This window comes from Danio rerio, chromosome 16 (assembly GCF_052040795.2).
Source record: "Danio rerio strain M-AB ecotype USA chromosome 16, GRCz13ab, whole genome shotgun sequence".
In the NCBI taxonomy this organism is placed as follows: Eukaryota; Metazoa; Chordata; class Actinopteri; order Cypriniformes; family Danionidae; genus Danio; species Danio rerio.
The window spans coordinates 46,622,847-46,641,106 of NC_141036.1; the positions used below are offsets into that span (position 1 = coordinate 46,622,847).

The 18,260-nt window shown below is 37.0% G+C and overlaps 2 protein-coding genes across 2 annotated transcripts in view; one reads left to right on the forward strand and one right to left on the reverse strand.

Moving 5' to 3' along the window:
- The window catches only part of LOC147840386 (uncharacterized), a 52,498-nt gene extending 37,706 nt beyond the window's left edge, over positions 1-14,792 (reverse strand). Inside the window, exons 1-2 of the mRNA XM_087287860.1 lie at positions 14,639-14,792; positions 14,319-14,389 (exon numbers count right to left, since the gene is read on the reverse strand). Coding sequence (XP_087143986.1) covers position 14,319 — 1 coding nt within the window. The 5' untranslated portion in view covers positions 14,320-14,389; positions 14,639-14,792. The remainder of the gene's footprint in view (positions 1-14,318; positions 14,390-14,638) is intronic.
- On the forward strand, positions 11,881-13,236 carry gbp (glycogen synthase kinase binding protein). Its single transcript, NM_131442.1, is given in 1 exon segment — positions 11,881-13,236. A coding segment is annotated over 1 exon segment (450 nt). The 5' UTR covers positions 11,881-11,975; the 3' UTR covers positions 12,426-13,236.
- Positions 14,793-18,260: the final 3,468 nt, after the last annotated feature.

Consider the following 18,260-nt stretch of genomic DNA (forward strand, 5'->3'; position numbering starts at 1 on the left):
TGGCATATGCCTGTAGTATAAGCCTAATCATATTTATTAATAACATACTGTAAACACCTTCTTCAGAATGAGCTCTCATGTGATCATGCCAGTGAAAAGTAATTCTGGGTAGTATCAGGGTGCGTTTACACAAAGATATACAGTATGTGCACAAAGAATAATTTGGTACACAGATGACAACACTGACACAACACTGAATTATTTATGCCAGGCCAGTTTGCAATGGCCCTTTTCAAAGAAACGTTATGCACATGCACACATGGAATTCTGTAGTCCACCATTGTTGGTCTCACTTTCAAGTATTGATGCCAAAAATGAAATACACCACAGTTTTAATATCAAGATAATAGTGGATTCATTACACACACAAAAAAAACATGTGCATTGAAATCTGGTTTTAATTTAAAGCATTTTAAAGTTCCCAAACTTCTGTTGATGCATACATGATCAGCCAAAATGCATAAAACAATTTTAATTATTTTTTATTTTTATTTTTATTTTATTTAATGAATTTTTATATTTCATTATTAATTTTCATGCTGTCTGGTAAACCCTTGGAAACAGGCACTTCCATATAAATAAATTAAATAATTAAATAATAAAAATAACAAATATTCTGTAGCAATGAAGAGATTCTTTTACTAACATTTTACAAGCATTACAAGATCTGTCATGGCCTGCATTTTCTAACGTGTCACTGTGTGCTGTATGAATGAGAAGTAATGAGCCGTTTCAAAATCCTAATAAAATGGCAAGAACAAGCATATCCAGTATTACAAGAAGAGATTAGCTGAAAAGAATGTCCATGTCCCTCCTGATCACATGCTATATACTATAACATTTTCAAAATAAAGGTTTAGCCTAATTAGAAGTACTTAATTTGGAGGCTGTATAAAAATAATGTAATATTTCAATAAAAATACAGTAAACTATTGTGAAATATCATTAATGCTAAAAAGCAGAACCGTCAGTGCAAATAATTCATGACATTACATGCTAATAGTACTTTTACAAATTAAGTTGATTCTATATGAGATTCAACTTCATCTTTTAATACATGCAGCAGGGAAAATAAGTATTAAACATGTCACAATTTTCACAGAAAAAACCTATTTCTAAAGGTGCTGTTGACTTGACTTGACTCCCCGGCTGTTGGTAACAACAAAAGAAATCCATTTATGCAAAGAAAACAAATCTAATAAGTTTACAAATTAAGTTATGTGTAATAAAATGAAATGGTGCAGGAAAAAAGTATTAAACACATGAAGAAAGGGAGGTGCAGAAACGCAATCAAAGCCCAGACAGCAGCTGAAATCTCTCAGTAGTTCTTCAGCAACTCTCTGCCCTTCATCAGTTTAAAATGAATAATCAGGATGATGCAGATAAAACCAGAGTGGACATTTTAGCAAGACAATGATCTCAAACACAGCCAAGGAAACTCTCAAATGCTATCAGAGAAAGAAAATCAAGCTTTAGAATGGCCCAGCCAATCACCTGACTTAAATCCAACGTAAAATAGAAATTAAAGATTATATTTGATAAACGAGACCCACAGAGCCATCAAGATTTTTTACACTGTGTTGAAGTCCTGAAAAACTCACACCTGAGCAATTCATGTAACTTCATTCTCCATATGAGAGGGATCTTTAAGCTTCTATAAACAAAAAGGCCTTTAATATAAAGTATTAAATATTTTTCAGTAGTTTAGTACTTTCTCCCTATCTCATTTTATTGTTATTACACATAACTAATTCAGATTTTTTTATTTTGTATTGTATTTTGTTACCAAAATTTGGCTTAATTCCATGTCAACAGCTCCTTTAGAAATATTATTCAATACGTACTTCCCCCCGGTGTATCTTGCATTCCTGCATTAAACATATCACAAAACAATTCCAGCTATTCATGTAGTCAACCGAATAAGAAGCACGTTGGCATGTTAAAAACAAAAACTATTTTGATTTATTGAAATGCATTTTCATTCATTCAGTCATTTATTGTCTTTTCGGCTTAGTCCCTTTATTTATCTGGGGTCGCCACAGCGGAATGAACTGCCAACTTATCTAGCATATGTATTACACAGCGGATGCCCTTCCAGCTGCAACCCATCTCTGGGGAACACACATACATTGTCCTTCACACATATACACTAAGGTTCCGTTTACACGAATGCGTTTTCGCTTTAAAACGCGGTTACGCCATCCATCCACACTACGCCAGAGTTTTCGAGCGCCGAAAATAGAGCGTTTTGAAAACGCTGGAGAGGCCGTTTTCATTCTAAAATGCTGCTGCTCCGTCTCAGTGTGGATGGGGGAAAACGGAGACATCTGAAAACAGAGGCGGGGCTGCAGACATTCGCCTGATCTGATTGGGGCTTTTCCTCAATATTAAGTAGCCTACATAAAGTTCAGTCTCGCATCCTCTCCTTGTAAGTTCAGACTTCGCAAGTTTGATATGGAAAACAAACTCATGAGGACACGTCCGGTAAATCTTCAAAGGAAACAGTGCACTTTATTACATCCAAGTAGTTTAATTTTTCAACAATAAAATGATAACATGATTTAAGGAACTGCCTATTTTCATTTGTTATTAACAACTTAACAGACAGCAGAAATGTTGAGGTGCCGTGCTTCATATGCCATCTTCATTGTATGCATATTTATAACAAGACAGGAGACTGTAACATTACTGCCTCCTTTCATTTTCATTGAAAATACGAAACATACCCTCTTTTGCTGAATATCAGTTTTAATAATCAATAATGGCTATTATAAAAGTATACCGTACAATAAGTTAATACATTAAAGGAAATAAAGGCAAACAACCAGTCAATATACAGAATGTACGTGGTTAAATTAATTATTAACTTATCTTAGCGCTCAGCCAAAACATGTTCCCTGAGAACAAGTAATAGATTCAAAAGACCAAAGTCGAGGAATATGTTGTTAGATAAAGACAAAAATATGAATGAAATATCACGTTTAACAAATATAGTGAGAAAAGATCCAGCGGGAGATGCTTGATGATCAGTCCCATGAGTACAGCTCTCATCTGGGTAGATATGCTGCAGCGCATGCCAGAGAGTGTGTGTGTGTGGTCACACGATTTGCGTTTCAGTGGTTTTGATGTGGACAGAGAGCTGCTCAGAAACGCTGGGTGAAACGCTAGTGTGGAAGCGGATCGTTTTCATTCTAAAACGCCGTTTTAAAATTAAAACACACTAGTGTAAACGGGGCCTAAGTACAATTTTAGCTTACCCCATTTTACCTCTACTACATGTCTTTGGACTTGTGGGGGAAACCAGAGCACCTGGAGGAAACCCACATCAACAGGGGGAGAACATGCAAACTCCACACAGAAATGCCCACTGACCCAGCCAGGACTCAAACTAGGGACCTTCTTGCTGTGAGGCGACAGTGCTAACCACTGAGCCACTGTGCCACGCTGATCAGTTTAATGTCTTTGCCAAATAAAAGTATAATTCCTTTCCTGACTCCAATCAATTGAATGGTACTGAAAACATGGTCATTCTCTCAGCCTTTCAGTTCACACTTTCATATTCCAAATATTAAAATAGCATAATCAAAAAGAGTGCAGTACAAAAGCTTGCAGCTGAGGGTTATGACTGTCACTGCTCCAGCACTGCTCTCACAGTAATCTCACACTCTGATCAGGATGAGCCTGTCTAAAGTTAGACTGTATGAGATGTACTATTGTCCCCTGAGCAAGAAAAGTCTATGTGCTGAAGGCTAATCCAGAGGAGCCCTTCCCCCATCCGAGTCCAGCCAGCAGCTGAAACTGAGAGCTGACTTCACTCCACCGAGGAGGAGATTCACACCACAGCTACAGCAATGCTTCGCTGACAGTGCGGGAGGAGCTTTCTGGAACACATCTAATTGAATGTTTTGTCTGAAGTCAGATCTGCTCTGTGCGTTGACTCAACAACAATTCATCCACCCCCACAATTCACACAGGTAACATGAGTCAGGCTAAAACAGGCTGCATACAGTACATGAAGGCCTTTAATGTTTTAAGAGAGCTAGCAATCATATGCATTTTAAAAGCAGCTGCTTGGCTGGTGCAGGGTGTACCTTATTGGCATCTACGGCTCCAAAAAGAACTGTATAAGCCTTCATGGAAGCTTTTAAATCCCCCCCACCCACCCCAAAAAAATCTTTAGGCTTGTCATATGTTTTTCACACTTAAATGGTTTTGTAAAATCATAATTTACAATGTTTATATTGCTAGCGCACAACAGCAAGTTTAGCTCGACTCTTTTGGGACCATACTGCTGTGCTAGGTAGTTTATGAAAGTGTTCTGAAAAGTGGTCCACTATTTTGATACCTCTGACAGTGGTAACAAAAATAATTGTTTGCTGTACTGTACCAAGTCCCTTTAAGGGTGTACTTACACTATGCTATCTGAACCGTGCCCAGGCCCGTTTCCTGGATCGTTTAAGAAGTGTGAGTGCTCTGAATTGTGCTCAGGCACGGTTTACTTGGCCGGCCATGGCCCGGTTGGAAGAGGTGTGCCAGAGCGCGGTACGCTTGTAGTGTGAGTGCAAAGCGCGGCTGAGCCCAAAACTGAAGATGAGACGTGACTTTTAAGGGACTGTTTCATATAGCTTTATAAATCATTCTTACTGTTCAATGAACGTAAACTGTCATAAATTATTAAAGATGCAAACCCCTCACTGCACGACAGCTGCACCTTCAGCAAACCTCCTAATTCCTGCAGCACGTTGACTTTACGATTGTTTATGAGCGTCAAAAGATGCTTGGCAAAAAGTTTGCATCCCAAACGACTAAAACAATATAACTAAAGAAATCTCCACTGTGCTGAGCGAGAGCGCTTCTGAACAGCACATCATCGATGACGTAAGCGAGCTCAGGCTCGAATGCAATGTGAGTGAGGGCCGTCGGGGGGAGACGGGAGGGGTGACAAGCGTGCTTCAACCCCGGTTTGAAGCAACTTTAAATATTGTGAGTATGCCCTAAGGTAAGTCATTTCACTCATCGGCCATCTTTGAAACGCCTCTCAGTCAGTATGCTCAGGCATTCTGTTTGAATGGGGAAACATAAAATTCTTCAAAATTGCTTGCCAAGCTTACAATAACATTTCATAGGAATCCCCAATAAGATTAAACAACAACTGTCTCTGTAGTTTTATTTCTAAATGTTCAAATCACACAAAATTGCCAGTAACTCACGTCTGGACCAAGCCCCTCCTCCAAAGAATAGTAAGTCTTTAGTGATTCCTGATTGGCTCCAGTACAAGAAGGCGGGGTTTTCTTCACTATATTGACCGTTACTCTTTTCCCCATTCAAAACTATATGAGTGACATGTCTTGTGTATTCTATAGTCGTTGACAGTACTGAACCATACCTGCCCAGTGGACATAAGCCATCAAGGTTCATTGTGTGAAAACGAAACTATTATATTATGGCCTAAAAATATATGTTTTGGAAACATAATTCTTATGTGTGTTAAGATGTATTTATTCAAGAGCAATAACTACATCGATACCATTGCACAATATCGCTCTATTATAAGCACATGCTTCAGTTTTGTTGTGTGCCAGTTTTAATGATTATGCTCTTTAAAGCCAGATGGATTCTGATGTCCTTTTTTAACTTAGAAATATTTTTGTTGCATATTTATAGTTATTGTTTATTGTTATGGTTTTATCTCAATGATAATTAAAATCCATGTGAAATCTAAATGTATAGTGTTTTCTTTTTTTTTTTTTTTTTTTTTTTTTTGCTAGAGCACATTCTAATTCTTTAGCCGAACAATTATTCTATCCAAGTTAACTGACTGAAAAAAAAATGTTTGTTTGGAAATCTTTGACCATTTGCTTCTACGTTGGTCCTGCTCTATTAACGTTTGACTGTTTCAGCCACAATCATCTTAACCACGCCACTTTTACCGTTAGTTTGCTATGTGGAAATGATGTGCAAAACGAAAGCCCCGCTCCCTACTTAATATTCTGTTTCAGTTGGAAGTACATTAACATAATGACATAAGGTGTCTAGGCAATTTCCACTTCACACAGACTTTAAACTTGCAGCATTAAACACTATTTAGATTTAAAAATATTTACTTTAAAAAAAAAACATTAATTTAATTTCTTTCTGATACTAAATTAAACTTGATTCATTAAACACAAAGTTTTTCCTGTTTCAGAGTGTATATAATAATAACCACGCTGACACATTCAAAATAACCAACTGCTAATGTTGATGCATGTATTTCCGTATGGAGGTGTATATTAGGCTGTAGCTGGCATTTAAACAGGAAGAAAAAGGCAATAAAGCTTCTCTCTTACAGCTATATAAAGGACACGGCAGTAAATCAGCAGGGAGAGGCTTTCTCTCTCTCACTCCTGTGTTTACACGTTCACTTGCTTATGGATTATCTCCTTGGTTACTTGGCCTTGATTTGTTGTGTGCTTCCATTTAAAAACAAATCGAGGACAAAAACACTTAGTAATACCCAGAATCCCTCGACCCTTCATCTGAAACCTGGTCCGTTCGAATCCGTGCTTTCCTTCCTCACATCATGGGTCTGTGTTCAGGTTTTCAGTTTATTGGCCCAAACCACAACAAATACGCCGTTCTCCACACCCTTATAGACTTCAAGGACTAACTTGTCTAAAAGGAGATGGCTCTGTTCTTCCTTTCTGAGAAACTAATCTAGCTAGGACAGTCCAAAAGAAACAGGACAAGTTTTACAACTTTTGTGATAGCGTTGCATAAGGTGGAAGAGATTACAGACCATTACTTCTTCATTCATGTTAAGTCTTTTGTGCATGTAGTCCAGATTAGGGCTCTGCAAATATGATGTTCCCCTTTTAATTGACTTCTTAAAATATTTAAATCTGAATACATAATGTTCAATTTATACTATTTGCAAAAAGTATACAATTTCATTAGTGTAACACTAGTTTATCTTACAAAATTTTATATCAAATATATTAGAATAAGCAATTAATGACATATTATTTAGGGATCAAAATACTGAAACAAAATACTGTCATTTTAAATGTTTACCTTGCAATTATACTTCAAACCACTAACACACATTTTTATCATTAAAAATATTACAGTATCTGACAAAAGTCTTGTTGCCTATCCAGGTTTTTAGGAACAACAAATAATAACGTCTTGAGCATTTGGTTTTAGAAGTGGCTTATATGAAAGGCAAAGGCCTCTAGATTTCGCTTATTTTAGCAAAATAAAATATGATCATGCCTTAGGACAGTAAGATCTGACTTTGCTTAGATGAAAGTCTTGTCACTTAATAATAGAAATTATGTAGAGCAGTGGTTCTCAAACTGTGGTACGTGTAGCAATAGTGGTACGCAGGCTTCCTTCTAGTGGTATGCGGAGGAATAAAATATGTAATGTACATGCTACACGCATTTCAAAATTGATCAAAAATTATGTATATAATATGCCATATATGACATATAGCCTATATTTCTGAGGTAATCTACCACGTTTTTTAACTGTTCAAAGTAGTAGCTGCTTTACTGGGCATACTATGCTACTGTATTTCAATACTGCTCATTTTGGTGGTACTTGGAGAGTTTGAGAACCACTGATATAGAGTATTAAAATATGAAGTCACGGAGCAGTGGAAAGATAATTAACATAGTGTTTGACTCCCATTAGCTTGGATGACTGCATCTATAAATCTCTGCAATGACTCAAATAACTTATTAAAAGTCATCTGGAATGGCAAAGAAAGCGTTCTTGCAGGACTCCCAGAGCTCATCAACATTCCCAGACATGCTCAATGATGTTTAATTCTGGTGACTGGGCTGGCCAACCTGGGAGCACCTTGGCCTTCTGTGCCTTCAGGAACTTTGATGTGGAGGCTGATGTATGAGAAGGAGGTTTGTAATGTAACGGGCAGCACAAATGTCTTGATATTAGAATACCCATACTGAATATAACCCCAAACCATGACTTTTCCTTCACCAAACTTGACTGATTTCTCTGAGAATCTTGATTTTATACATAGGAATTATTAAATTGTGTCTATTTTTAATCTTTCAAGTAACTTTGGTGATTATAAATTGTCAACATATTTGTATAAATGTCCAAATATATATTTTTTTTTTCAATGTTATGTCAAAGTGTGGATTTTAATTGGTTACACACCACTGGGGTTTTAGCCCATTTCATTATCCATTATGAGAAATATATTTCTAATGCTTATTTTTAAAAAAGCACAATTTATCAAGTAATTTATGTCTGTAACACTAACACAAATCAATACTCAAAGTTAAGGTTTAACTCTAATATAAGCAGTAATAGGACGAAATCGCCACAAATGGCATCAATCAATCGCCGTCTGAAATTTATGATCCACTTAAATATTTGCTCATACAACAGTAAACAAAAGTGTCTGATTTTTAAAAAAGGAATGACCTCAAGCTCTTTCATCACAAAGGCCACATGGCGCAGTGAGTTCTCAGTAAGGTGAATGAATTCTCAGAAAGCAAGTGAGCAGATTGATGATTGAAACAGTGAGCAACGGCACACCAGCAGCCTGTGTTTAAAGCTTCCACAAAGGCTCAGTCTGTGCTTAAGACTGTTCCCCTGCTGTGAGGTAAACAAGGAAAGCTGCTATGGATGTTCGCCTGCAATCTGTGCAGATACGAAATCCAATGAGTAATCGCAAGATTGCAGCCTGTATATTCATTTGCATTGAAAAAAGGAAACATATGAAACTTTATCTCATATAATTCGTTCAAATACCGAAAGAAGAGTTTAACCTAACAATTCCAGGAACAAGTTCTGCTCGGATCTTGAAAACCATACTGATCACATGCACAATGCAGCTAAACAGTAACATTACGTTGTAACATTCACCCTATAGTATCCACCCCCTTGGTGTTATGTAATGCAGACCGCAAAAAAAACAGACTGGCCCAACCTCGTGATCGTGTAGGTGAAGTAATATGATATGCATGTATGTTCTTTCATGTTCTGCGAGCTGTCAGCATACATTATCAGATTTAAACATTGTCATTTGTTATGTCATAAATGCAAGCGTGCTCACAGATACAGCTGCTAAGATCTTTAAGCTGCTTATGTTATTTATTTTAGTGCAGTGACTGAGTGCAAGTTTGGCATGAATGGGGGGCCAAACATTTGCAGATGTTTCTGGTTTTGCTAAGCACACTGAGGATTCATTATTATGATGTATTAGACATTAATTGCATGGTTTTGTGCCATATGCAACCGGATATCCAAAAGTAGCAGTTGTGCTTAACTGTTCGTATTTCTAGGAAGTCAAAAGCCTCTTCCTGTGAAAAAGAGGACGTGGTCGTGCTGATAACTGCGAGAGAGAACAGAAAGTTCTAAAGAGATTTTTGAAGAAGCCCAATTTCCTTTTTAATCAAGGTTTAAGGATGCTAAAGTACAATCGTTCAATTAAAATCTGATCATTTTTACATTAACTCAGGCCTCATTTGCGATTGTGAAAGTATTATTAAAATATAGCTCACGCATAATGTTATATCTTAGATGGGAAAGAGTAATTAATGTTACAATTTCATTGTCATCTTCTCACCAGTTTAATTACTGAATTAATCTGATGGTAAACAAATTATTTAAACCTGTTTTGTAAACTTGAACAACTGATTCATTGAAACAATAAAACTAAGAAGAATGAATCATGCAAGGTATAAGCTAATGTTAAGAGGAAATTAAAGAGTATTAAAACACAGGTTTTGACCTGTTTCTCACACAAAGCATATCAGTTATTTGGCCCAAATTGTCAGTATTTTAATTTTACTGAACATCTCCTTAAATCTAGCTGTAATGAGTCACTGCTGCAAGTCTGAATGGATTTAGAGAGATTTTTTGACATAAATCCATTGAGACGCTACACACCTTCAACACTGGCATGAGTGTGAATATTCTGCAAACACACCCTTAATATACTGGAAAGGCTTTAATGTTTCATAAACAGTTGAAGTCAGAATTATTAGCCCACCTTTGAATTTTTTTTTCTTTTTTTAATATTTCCCAAATGATGTTTAACAGAGCAAGGAATTTTTTACAGTATGTTTGATAATATTTTTTCTTCTGGAGAAAGTATTATTTGCTTTATTTCAGCTAGAATAAAAGCAGTTTTAATTTTTTTAAACACCATTTTAAGGACAAAATTATTAGCCCCATTAAGCTTTATTGTTTTTCGATAGTCTACAGAACAAACCATCATTATACAATAACTTGACTAGTTACCCTAACCTGCCTAGTTAACCTAATTAACCTAGTTAAGTCTTTAATTGTCACTTTAAGCTGTATAGAAGTGTCTTGAAAAATACCTAGTAAAATATTATTTACTGTCATCACGGCAAAGATAAAATAAATCAGTTATTAGAAATGAGTAAGTAAAACTATTATATTTAAAATGTGTTGAGAAAATCTGCTCTCCAGTAAACAGAAATTGGGGGAAAAAATAAACAGGGGGCTAATAATTCAGGGGGGCAAATAATTCTGACTTCAACCCATAACAGGACTTTGATAACCAACAAAACATTGACCCACGATACCTTGTAGTCAATGGAATAGTTCACTCAAAATGTTGACTTTTGGGTGACGCAATTTCGGTAATAATGGCCATCTGTACTTTGAAAGTGCAAATAAAACAAAATCATAGAGGCAAAACTAAATTTATATGTGTGTGGTGATAACTAAATGTTTTTTTTATGTATTAGTTGGACTATTTTGAGGGATGTAAACAAAAACAATGGTCCCAACGTATTTCTTGTTTTACATTTTTAATTTCTATAGTTTCCGAGAATCCAAAAAGAGCCACAAATTGATAAATAATGTTATGAAGACTGTTTTAACATTAAGTTATGATTGAATTGCCTCTTGGTAAAGTTATTAAATAGTTTGACAACATACAGCAAATGTTCATGGGCTAATAGCATGACCACATTAAAATGGTCTATACTCCAGAATGTCATTTCGCGCATTGTTTCAACAACAATTACAACACAAGTTTATTTTAAAAATCCAAAATCAAACAAAAAGTGCTGAGGGGTAGCCTAATTAATGTGTTAGTGCTTTGGGTAAGGAATTCATCAGAATAAACAGAAAAAGTAAGTTCAAGGCACTCAAAAAATTTGGATTTTTTTTTAAAAACCTTTATTGTCATTGCTATTCCTTAAAACTGTGTCTACGCATTTTGGCAAACACAAAAGTTTATTTTACTCTCACATTGTGAATTAATTTGCATGATAGAAATCATAAATCACTGTGTTGGTTTCAATCAACAATAATAACAACAAAAACCTTAACCTATTTTTTTGGTGAACTACCCCTTTAATTGTATCAACGTGTCTGATGCAACTGCATTTCAGTGTTCTCCCCCTGGCACGTGCCACACGAAACGAGCAGGTCTCACTTCCCAATGTGTTAAGATTAAGTACGAAACTAATTTGATGCCAACGTATACACTTCAGAACATTCCTAGAAATCAAGTACATCTAGTATCGCCCCAATCGGTTGAACCAGCATTTTGGGTGCATCGAGTTCACACATGTGGCTGTCTAGTTTTTATACACTCGGGGACTGTTATGTAACGTCAAGATTGATGACACGCGGATACGCGGAGACGTATGGCTGGGCCAAAATAAATATAAACACAAAGAACGCTTCACTGAGTGGACTGCTTAATTTGTGTAGTAGCTGAAACGTATAAAGTCTCTCTCCAACGAGTGGTTACATTACATAACACACGCGTTTATAACTTAAAACGACCAAGCGTGCCCCCTATTACTCTTAGAAATGGTACGTGCCGGATTCTGCGTCATCCATTGTTTACAAATCAACCCTTGAGCTGTTTCTGTTGGGCAGCGTGGCGGACGCCGGCTAAACGATCCCGTCCATTTGAATAAAAACAAAAACCACGTCTGGATATTTTGATATCTGCTTATTTATACAAAATGCCTTGTCGAAAGGAGAACTATATTTTTTTGGAACAGTCGGTGACGGTGGATTCAAAGGAAGTAGACGCTCTCGTGTCGAAAATCGGCGAGGCGCTGCAGCTTCACAACAATAGCTCGAGCCAGAAGGCGATGTCACGTCTACACGGTTTCACGGGCAGCAAACCGAACGGCGGCGGCGGGAGCTCGACGGGCGGTCAGCGGTGCATCCGTTTGCGCAGCCGGAGTTTACGCACCAGCCGGGCCAGTCCATACAACCCGCCCGGATCCAGCGATCAGGAATGGGACCATTTCAAATCCTCGTGGAACCGAAAGAAAATCGACGAGGACGATCCGCACCAGCTTCTGCAGGAACTCATATTGTCCGGGAATCTGATCAAGGAAGCGGTCAGACGACTCCAGTTTTCCTCGGAACCATCGGATCACGACATCCCCAAATCTGTGGACTGACTTCCCGAGCCAGCGGATGCATGAACGTCCTCACGTTTTCAAACGGGGCCGCCAGCTCATTGGGTTTTTACAAACTTTGATATCACGCCCTTCATGTTTTTTCTATTGTACATTGCCGAGATGGACATGTTATGTACTTTTTTGACTGTTTTTTGAAATGTGACCCTTCTTTCATTTATAAATCTCAGTGTTTGGACTGAAATGCCAACGTGATGCAAAAATCTAGTGGGTTAACGTTATAGGAATGCATTTATTATAGTATTGACTGGCCTCTGGTTGGTTTGTCCTGGAATGGTGCATCTTGTTTTGGTTTGCTGGAGTTTAGCACTGTGTGTGTCAGTAGCAAACAAGAACTGCTCAACTGCTTTGTTTACAATGTAGATGTGGTCGGGCTGCTGGGTTGCAGTCCTCGCCTAGATCAGGCAACGGGTCACACCTTTTGTTTACTTGTTTTGAAACTATGTTTGGATACAAAAATATCACTTTTTTGATTTCAAACCGGCCCCATGGTCACCTTGTGAGGGCCCATGTCCCCTGTCCTTTAGATTTCGAAGTGAAGAGCAAGGCCGACACTCCTTCTCAAAGAGAAACCAAGATCAAACCCACATGCATGTGGGTACATGTGCTGTACATGGAGGATGTGATCCCGACACACTGACACTGTGGTGCTTTTTGATTCCAATGTGGAGTTCTCATGTTTATTTTTGTTTTCACTCTGTGTTAACTCTGCATATGCTTCGCAACGAAGTGTTTTTAATAACTCTGGTTGTTCAGAGAGTTTGGTGTCTAATAAACATGGTGTTTTTGCATAAGATTCTTTGGTGTGTGTTCACTTTTTGTTAATAGGCTACCCTGTGAATTTGTTCTGACATGCTAATTTTTTGTTTTAATTTATGACTATATTCAGAAGTGTTGATTGTAAATGAATTTCCATGGCCATTCTAGATTGAAAATGTCCAAGGATAAATTATATTAAAGTACAATTTTTAAAAAGGAAATGTTGAATTTAAAATAACCTATTATAAATCATTTAAATTTGAATGCCATTGTGGTAAAACTGCAAGACATCCATTTACTGCATTAAAAAGCAGGCCTATAAATAATCTCATAATAGCCTTATACATGCTTACTACAAAAACTATTGATTCAGATTACAAGAACACAATACCAAAGTACATACCCTAAATCCAATAGAAATAATAAGGTATTTTTTATAATAATGACTAAATCTTGCTTATTTCTCACTCACAATGTGTCCCCCCTAAGCTAGCTGGCTGGTTTTAGCTGGTTGACCAGCCTGCTTTTAGAGGGGGTTGGTTTGGCCATTTCCAGGCTGGGAGATGACCTGCTAAAACCAGCTTGACCAGCCCAGCCAAACAAAACCAGCTATGTATGTACATAGTAATGTAATGTAGCTTATGTATGACCAGCTAAGACCAGGCTGGAAATGACTGAAACCCCTCTCAAAACCAGGCTGGTCAACCAGCTTAGGCCACATTTATATCTTCAGAAAATAAATGAAAGCAGCATCTAAATATAAGCTGCATTATTATGTATGCTCATACTTAGTGATGACAAATGGCAAAATGTGTCAAATAGCATTTTCAGTAGAGATGTTACACTTTTTATGGGTATGTGTGACTGAACTAGGTTTACATTTGCATATAAAGTCTCCTAGTAGTACTTTATTTACTATATAGATTAACTACACTCGTGTTGTTGTGAGGAGCGAAAATAACAAGCTGACTCACCACAGGGATGATATCTGAAGCGATAAACGAAGGTATGGTCTTTGAACACTGTTTGTGATTTAGAGTTAATTAATGACTAGATACTCATAAGCAAGTTTATTATAGCATCCATATAAACAAAATTAGAAACACAGCCACTCACTTCCGTGTTGGGTCTTTTTTTTCTCTGGTCGTCGTCCAGCAGATGGCGCCTCAATTCAAGTTTCAACACATCTGTCGATGGCGGAGAAACGTGTAAAGTTCAAACATCCAAATATAAACATACCACAGCTAAACTGCACTGAGCTACATATGACAAACCCTTCACGTATTAAGTAATGACAAATAAAGCCTTTATATAAACTAAATTAATAAAAAAAAAAACATATAAAGACTTATCAGGTGCTCTTGGCTAAATGTTTTGGTTCGAATTCTGCTTGCTAGCTAAGTTAGTGTAAATTGCAAAGAAGCTATGTGCTTTACCGATTGAAGAACTCATCTGTTGATTGTTGTGTATTAATATTAATTACAACCTGCATCTGAAATCGCTTTTTCAGCAGGTTAATAAAAAAAATACAGCAACTGACACTTCCAGCACGATTCTAAGGCGTGCATATTTCCCATGAGGCCATAGCATAAGACTTGTGAATGGCAGCGAAGCGAGCAACAGACAGTGGTAGGTCATGTCATGTGATAACAAGACAAATGTGGTAGCATACATCTATTCTATTTTATAGCTAAACTACACATTTATGCTATATGTAAAATGTGTAATTATTTATTCAAAATAAGAACTGCCAAAGGAGTATGAGAATATTTCAATATTATTATTTTGAATTTAATATATATTACAATAGCCTATACATTTTATAGAGGTGTTCACATATTCAGATATTTTACAGCTGTCTTAATATCTGTCAATTTTATGCCTCACACTTATGGCAATTTAGAGTAAGGTATTTAGCGCCATCTTGCAATTCAAAATGGTATTGTAAACAACTGATGCGGTTGTGACACTTCAACGCAATACAAAACATTGAGAATACAAACCATTTTGTAGATGGCTAGAAGCTCGTGATTCTCCGAGAGTAATGAAAACACTACTCGGAAGAAAAAGTAAGGTAATATGTGAGAACGAACACTGTTAAAAAATAAAAGTAGCTAGCCCTACTACATTTCAGAAAGACATGCTGAAAAATAACAAAAGCCAGCCTAAGCTGGTTGGCTGGTTACTTGGAGTTTTCTTGGTCAGCTGAGAGATGACCTCCTAAAACCAGCATGACCAGGCTAGCCAGGCTGGGAGCCCAGCCAAAACCAGCTATGTCCAACTTAAACCAGGCTAGTCAAGCTGGTTTTAGTTGGTCATTTCCCAGCCTGACCAGCTAAGACCAGGCTGGAAATGGTTGAAAACCAGCCTGGAAATAAAATAAATAAAACCAGGCCTATAGGCTGCTCGGTTAAAATATGTTAAAACTACCCCAACACATAACCCAACTATAGCTTATTATAGCACCTTCCCAAATATGGGTTATTTTAACCCAATGCATTGGGTTATTTTGATTAAATGTTATTTTTTCCATTCTTGTATTACTATTGCTACTAGTACTACTATTCATTTTATAATTATGGCTGTGTACATAAATAACAGTTTTCTAAAATATTAAAAATGCTTTCTTTCCATTACATTTTAAGTTCCAGACACTTGTTAAAATGAATAAAGAATCACAAACAAAGAAAGAGAACAAAGTAAAGGCAATTATAAACTGCAAGCAGGAAATATGTGTTGACGAAGCTGAATATGGAGCTCTGTGTGCTTTAGAGACTGTCCAGAACCTGGAGCAGGCTTCACTAAATAAATAACCAAATAAAGGTTACAAATAACTCAACAAAGCACCAAATATGTTTAACTCAGCCATTGGGTTAAATAAATAACTCAACGTTTTTTAGAGTGTGGTTTAAGCTGTTTTTTTTCAGTAGGGAAAACATACATAATCTCTCACACTGTAGGCCTAAGAGACTTATAGGCTACAGATCTAGCATACTTTTATCCTCCCTTAACTATCTGCTCTTAAAGGAATCTGTTTTAATATCATGAAAACATTTTAGTAACATAAAGAGCCTTTTATCCTATATAAAATGGCTTTGGAAAGCAGAAACCAAAAGTTCCTAATGGAACCATTTAAGATAAGGAGGTGATAACAGATGTTTGTTGGGCTTATTGTTTTCATAGCTTGTTTTAGCATAAACTTTGAATTGAATCATTTGATCAGATGAAGTCACAATGCTTTGCTTCAGCCGCCTGATTTTTTTTTCTTAATGCATATTTTACACCGCTTCAGACAACCTAGAGAAGCTTCTTTTTAACTTTGCTCCACACACCAGCTGTCTTTGTCTGCTTAATTAAACCGTGTCTCCTCAGAGTCACAGGGGAACGGCACAGTTCTCACCTCACATCCCGAGCCACCAGAGGCTTCTGCTGTTCCTTCAAATGTCACAAACACCCAAGGCTCAAAAATTATACATAAGGCTTACATAAGAACATTTTTTTCCATGTCCTGTCCTACATTTTGACCTACATCACAATGTGACGATGATGAAATAAGGGGATCCAATATCCAAACCAAAAGAATGTTACTGATTTTCTTGTTTGAAGGCATGGATGAGTCACACCGCAGATATTTTGCTTTTATCATCTCCTCTTTTCTCAGGATGTGTTATGCAGCTCGATATTTACTTGAGTTGCAGCATGTAGTGTTTTTACAGTGTTGCAATGCGATTGTTAGCGGTGCTGAATGGTTACTAGAAGGCTCTGCGTGGTTGCTAGGTTTTAGCAAGTCAAGACTTTAGCAAGTTGCCGTGTTAGAAATCAAGTGAGTCCCCTTAGTGTTAAATGTCCCGTAAAGTGCTTTGAAATGTCCATTTTTGTTTGAACTGTGACATTATCTCAACTGAAACATTATAACAGGGCAGGATATAGAGTAGCTCCCCTCTTTTCTAAAGATGTCCAATAGTGTTTTGTTTTTATTATAGCTCTATGATCAAAATGAGAAGCATCTTAAAGGGGCCGGTGCATGTCAGATTCTCGTGAGCATTTGATTGGTTAGAACATGATGAGAAACTGAAGTAGATTCATTCATTCATTTTTCTTCAGCTTAATTTCTATTTCAGAGGTCGCCACAGCGGAATGAACCGCCAACTATTCCAACATTTGTTTTACGCTGCAGGTTCCTTTCCAGCCGCAACGCATTATTGGGAAACACCCATACACTCTCATTCACACACACACACACACATACACACACACACACACACACACACACACACACACACACACACACTACAGAAAATGTAGTTTATTCAATTGCTGTATAGCGCATGTCTTTAAACTGTGGGGGAACTGAAGCACCCAGAAGCAACCCATGCCAACACAAGGAGAACATGCAAACTCCACACTGAAATGCCAACTGGCCCAGCCAAAACTCGAACCAACAACCTTCTTGCTGTGAGGCAACAGTGCTAACCACTAAGCCACCGTGACACTCCTGAAGTATGATGTCAAAAAATAATTGCTCCATTTAGGCTGAAGTGACAAACTGCAAGTGTTGAATGTTTATATCTTCTAATTACTAACTTTGTCACTTTTATTTGGTGAGAAATTTTTTTCTTTAATCTTGGTTAAATATGTCAATATGACTAATTACTTTAAAAAGTAATGGGACACATTTCTACACCAAGGCACTTCATGTGCACACCATAACTGATTAAACAGTACCTGAGTTTACTATACCTAACTGGTCAGGCTGTAAGTTTATGCATTAAATCGCATTAATTCATCCAGCCAAGTTGTTCAAAAGCACTGAATCATTCTGAAAATGTTTCTTTTGGTCCTGTTTATGTAACTAGTCTTTTGAGTCTCTTCTGCAATAATTACCAACTTTTATAAATCTTTCAGTGATTTATTGTCTGTAAAAATAGTCAGAACAAAAACTGAGCACAGACATTCAACCAGCCCTCATGCACTGGCTTTTTCTTCTACATTCATTCATTCATTCATTTTTTTTTCAACTTAGTCCCTTTATTAATCAAGGGTCACCACAGCGGAATG